Source organism: Triticum dicoccoides, chromosome 5A (genome assembly GCF_002162155.2).
Source record: "Triticum dicoccoides isolate Atlit2015 ecotype Zavitan chromosome 5A, WEW_v2.0, whole genome shotgun sequence".
Classification (NCBI taxonomy): domain Eukaryota; kingdom Viridiplantae; phylum Streptophyta; class Magnoliopsida; order Poales; family Poaceae; genus Triticum; species Triticum dicoccoides.
In genome coordinates this window covers 605368491-605374181 of record NC_041388.1, presented here as the reverse complement: position 1 = coordinate 605374181, position 5691 = coordinate 605368491, and the positions used below count along the sequence as shown (strand labels likewise).

At 45.6% G+C, this 5691-nt stretch overlaps 1 protein-coding gene across 1 annotated transcript; it reads left to right on the top strand.

Annotated features, from left to right (window-relative positions):
• The first annotated feature begins 3551 nt into the window (after positions 1-3551).
• Positions 3552-5328, top strand: LOC119303314. Its single transcript, XM_037580431.1, has 2 exons — positions 3552-3681; positions 3767-5328. Exons 1-2 carry the CDS (start codon positions 3610-3612, stop codon positions 4088-4090), a joined length of 396 nt encoding a protein of 131 aa, XP_037436328.1. The 5' UTR covers positions 3552-3609; the 3' UTR covers positions 4091-5328.
• Positions 5329-5691: the final 363 nt, after the last annotated feature.

Here is a 5691-nt window from a genome sequence, read left to right as displayed (position 1 = left end):
CAATTGGAAAGCTAAGATGGAGTCCATAAGAGCAACTCCAACAGTGGCGCAAAAATTTCGCGCCCAATAAAAATTTTAGCGCGCCATTGTAGCATTTTTATTGTGACCAACATTGCTTTAATAGCTGCCCAAAAAAGGCGTCCAAAAAGCGCGCAGTGTAAACTATGAAGCGCGCGCAAGCCGGCGCCCAAAATATGCTGCGCGCGATAGCGTTTTTCTGCGCGTGCACAAAAGTTTTTAGCGCGTGCACTGTTTTCCATCGTCTGTTGAAGTTGTCCAGCGCCCAAAAAAAATCTTTCAGCGCGCGGAGCATTTTTGGGCGTTTGTTGGAGATGCTCTAATGATGAATCAATCAACCTAAATACTCAATTGTGCAACTGTGCTAATTTGCGCGGTCGGGCGCACGCTCGCGGACCGCGTGACGAGAGAGATTGATCCCAGATTTCGAAAGCTGCACACCCACTCATTCTATATATGGAAAGATTCTACAATAAAGTATGTTGATTTTTCTCCACCTTGTCTGGCCAACCATAAGAAGCCAATGATGACGTAACATGCATTAATTTTGGTACAATTTTTTTTAAAACCTGTAACTTTCAAATCGTGTATCGAAATTATGATCTGTCTTCACCATTTGCTTCCTCGTGACGAGCTCTTCAAAACTAGAACCCATATGAATAGGTTCCGATGATTTTTTTCAAAAGCAACTTCGATGCTAAATGAGGCAACTTTATTGCTAAGTAGGAGCAACTTTGAGGCTACATGAATTGAACCGTATCTATTAGTGAATTCGCCTAGTAGCCTCCTAATTAGCTGTGTCCAGTAGTGTAATAGGTGGTTACCATGGTTGCTAAGTTGCATACATTGGAAACTAAGTTGTAGATAATTTAGTTGTCTGCCATACTATGAATGTTTCTTATCGTACCTTCGAATGTTGTCTAACATGGCTTCTAAGTTGTCTGCCTCAGAAACCAAGTTACCTACAACACTATGAAGTTGCCTACGGGTGATCCCCAATTGCCAAAATACTATGAAAGTTGTCCATCAAGGGACCTAAGTTTCCTACACTGCCAAAAAGTTTTTGTTGGACCTAAGTTGTCTACCATGCTTCCAAATTTGAAAACTATGTGGGAATGGACGATATAAGAGCCTTGTTCTTCCTTTTCTGGGGAGTCTTACCGCCAACGCTACTGAGCACGTGAGTGTTGGCTATCCAGATCGCGAGTGTTGACTAGTTTCATAAGTGGGGGCAGATGAGAAGTTGCATAGGTGGCGACGACAAGTTTCATAGGGGTCTGGATCAGATAGTTTCCCACAAAACTGCACAAGTTGTTCATAATTTTCGCACGAGTTGTCATCGAGAATCATTGAAATCTCCGGATATAATGATGAAAAACACACATGAGTTGCTTGTTGAATGCACTGTAGTTACACACAACAACCCAAAAGTTGCTAACTTTTTTGTGTGATACTCAAGGTCATAACAATCTCGTAGTTATTGTCCTTGTTTTGCCTCCAATAGCCCCATCAATGGGCAACTTTTTAGTGTATTGTAGGGCATGTAGGCAAATGAAATAGTAATGGCAGTCAACTGAGCATCACTAATAGGCAACATCATAGTGTTTTGAACGCAACATATAATAGCAATAATAAGCAACTTCATCATATTTGTAGGCAATTGATGAACCATGGTTGGCAAGTGTGATAATGTTAGCAAAATTTATTGATACACATATTGCAATGAAATTGCTTATATGTAGCACTAAAGGTGCCTCATCCTTATTGTGGTTTTCTCATTTTTCTTCCATAAACCAACCTAATACGTAGTCCTACTAGGGAAAAATGAAGTTGCTTCCCTATTGCCCTAAAGTTGCCTCTATCGCACCCAAAGTTGCCTCGATAAAAAGTTTGGGGTGGCATAGAGTTAGCATACTTACTAGTTATGGTAGACAACTTAGAGATGAAGCTAGTCAATTCGGTAGTTGCGATAACCAACTTAGAAGGATTTTTCGTTGATAGGTAGTCCTAATAGGAAAAAAAGAAGTTGCTTTCTTATAGCACTATAGTTGCCTCAATCAGGGTCGGCCTTGAGATTTCGGGGGCCCGGGGCAAGACAACACAGAGGGGCCCTCAAGCCACATAAACATATGCATATATTCTTTTCCTATTTCAACTGAAAAAAATATTCGGTACACTATTAATTTGTGGTGTCTTGTCTTCTTGACTATTAAAAAAGCTGGGGTCACAAAAATTCACAGCTCCAGTTGATTGATCCTGTCAATCTACACATACATATTTTTCTATTACGTGATTTAGTAACACTTTCATGCCTACTCAAATTTTATCTTCCTAAAGTTTTCACTAGTTCTTCTTCCACAATAACTAAAGCTAAGTCCTGGGAATTCCTGGCAGCAGAAATACTGTTTTTTGCGGGGAATCAGTAGAATACTTGTATCTGCTCTAAAAAATGCTAACAGCTCGTGTGGGACTCAATCAACTCATATGCACATTTTCCCCTCATTATCCGATGGATTCTCTCTTGATAGCATCTTGTGAAATAAATAGCAATATTGCTAAACAACACACAACATATGATACAAGAAATTAAGGGCACTGCTAATTACAAAGATGTGCTATGAAAGGCATGGAACAATGTACCTGGATAGCTAGAAAATTCGTAATCGCAAGATTTTGTTGCTGCATACGAGGTTCACGAACAGAAGTCAAAGTTTCTCTTTTCTAATCCCAATCAATACAAGAAATCGGAGTGTGAGGAAGAGATGTGTACCAGGATCTTCAGGAAACGAATGAACCATCTAACAAGAACATAGAAAGAGAAGGAAAGAGAAACTATGCGTTGAAGAGAAGATTGGTGGAATCTGCAAATCGCATTACCTTGTTCCACTAATGACGCCCAGCTGCCGAAAATCACGATTAGACGAGCGGGATGGGCACCGTCATCAATGGAATGGCCGATTTGTTGCCAATTGGGGAGGGAAAGTATAAGCCCAAAAAACTACTCGACGTGCGACCAGCCGGTAATTAATCGATCAATTAATTTGTGTTTCCTTTTGAAGAATCAATCAACAGGCTAAATATCACACACGTATATATATAGGAAACAAATGCATCGGGGGCCCGGGGCGGCCGCCCCCCCTCCCCCCCTCAGGACCGGCCCTGGCCTCAATACAACTCAAAGTTGCCCACAAAAAAAGTTTGTCAAAATGTACCCATATGGGATATAGTTTCGAAATACTCGTCCTGAGAAACCCAACGATGAAAACGGATCTGAATTTCGATGCACGAATCAAAAGTTATAGCTTTTGAATTTTTTTGAAATTCAAATAAATGCATGCGGGACAATATGTAAGTGATTTTCTGAATAGTGTGAATACGTCAAGTAGTTTTCTTTTAGGATGTAAGTTGGCTTCAGAATCAAGTGGACGTCGGGACGTGTTGTGAGAAGCTGATTTGCTTTTTTTTTGGAAAGTGACAGCCCGCCTTTCTTTTGGCCGCGAGCGGGCGCTCGGGCGCCAGTAGCGACGTCCATCAATCAATCATCCCCCACGACCCTCTCGATAAAAAAAATTTATCACCAGGCAGGGGAAAATGGTGGCCACCTCCCCTTCGTCGGCGCCGCCCGCCACCGCCGGCGACTGCCCCCACCCGACCTACACCGAGGCAAGCTCTCCTTCTCTCCCCCACCTCCCTTTCCAGTCTCGTCTCTCTCGTTTCCTGCTGATGGGGAGCTGGATCTCGAACGCAGATGATTACGCAGGCGCTCACCGAGCTGGGAGGCACCTCCGGCCGCATCGCCATCGCCGCCTTCATCCTCAGCCGCTTCACGGGCCTCCCCGCCACCCACGACAAGCTCCTCAAAGCCAGCCTCCGCCGCCTCGTCTCCGAAGGCGTCGTCCGCGGCTACGGGTCAAAATCGAGATCTTGCTACGTCTTCCCCGCCTCCGACACGCGCGGTCGTGGCCGGCCCTCCAAGCCCAACAATAAGGATTTGTCGGATCTCGATTTGGAGGATGACACAACCGCAACTCCCCTCCCCAAGAATCTCAATTTACATGAACCAGTGAGATGATTTTGCCGGCCCGGCAACGACGCAACTCCGGCTCCGGCTCCGGCTCCCAGCCCCAGCAGAACTATTCCGATCCCGGTTTGGATGGATTCCAGAGTAACGGCAGCAGTGGCGAGGATGACGTTGATGATGATGAATACACTCCACACAAGCGAGGCACTGGGAGACCAAGGAAGATACTGAGAGGGCGTGGGAGGCCGAGAAAGGACGCGCAACAATCACAATCACAAGCAAAGCATCCTCCAACTCCAACTGCAACTGCGTCGTCAACCGGTGGCATGCAACAATCAGAAGCAGAAGCAGCAGCAGCAGAGCCTCGTAAGGTTACCCTATCTGCGAATGGAGATGCTGCCTCCCCATCGACCAAGAGTGGCCGTGGGAGGCCAAGGAAGATACGGGGAGGGCGTGGGAGGCCGAGAAAGGACCAGCAGCAATCACAAGCAAAGCATTCTCCAACTCCAGCTGCGTCAACTGGTAAAGCAGCAGCAGCAGCAGCAGCAGAGCATCCTCCAACTCCATTGTCAACTGATGGTATCAAGAGAGGGCGTGGGAGGCCGAGAAAGGAGGCCGACAAAGGAGGATCAACAAAGGACGATCCTCCTGCTCCTGCTGCATCGGCAGGAGTCAAGAGATCGCGTGGGAGGCCAAGAGTGTACAGACCAATGCCCGTCAAAACTGGAGATGAACTTGAGAATCCAGTATCAGTTGATGTCGCACTTGAGAATCCAAGAATGCACAGGCCATCAGCAGCTGGTGTTGTGTCCATGGTCATGAAGAGAGGAATACCTGCTAAGGCTCGAGATGCAAGGCCTGCTGAAGCTGGAGATGCAATACCTGCTAAAGCTAGATATGCAAGGCCTGCTGAAGCTGGAGATGCAACGCCTGCTGAAGAAACTGGAGGTGCTGCGTCGACGGGAATCAAGAGACCACGTGGGAGGCCAAGAAAGGAGAAGCCAGCAGCAGCAATGTCTGCTCAAGCTGGGGATGCTGTGTCGGCCGGGATCAAGAGAGCGCGTGGGAGGCCAAGAAAAAAATGACAAGCCTGATTCTGCCTACACACATCAGAAACTAGTGGTTGGGGTGCCTGGTTCGAAACCCTCATGAATAAAAATTAATGCTAGGAAAGATGGGCAAATGCCTTTCAAAAGGTCGCCTCTCTATGCTTGAAAATAAGTTGACGTGCCAACAAACAAGAAAAGGATTTACCTTCAACACCAGAATGCTGGAGGAACAGGTTTGAATCATTTATGGCACTGTCAAGATGCAATCGTTTTCTTATTTCATATTTCGATGTGACTATCAATCAACTTACCATACCATGATGGAGTGGCAAAATTGTACAATTGGTGACAATCAATATATGCTATACTGAAATTATAGGGCCTACTGATGTCTGAAAGATATCATGTAATGCAACTTGAACCTCGCTTGAGCTATGCTCACAGCAGACGAGATTAGCTTATAAGGGGAAAAGGAGGGGCAAATTCCTCGTAAGGCCTTGTTCGGTTGACAGGGATCTAGGAGGGGTTTGGCAGGGATTGAGGCGGATATAATCTCCCACGAGTCAAAATCCACCCAAATCCCTTCCAATCCTCTTGAGAAGA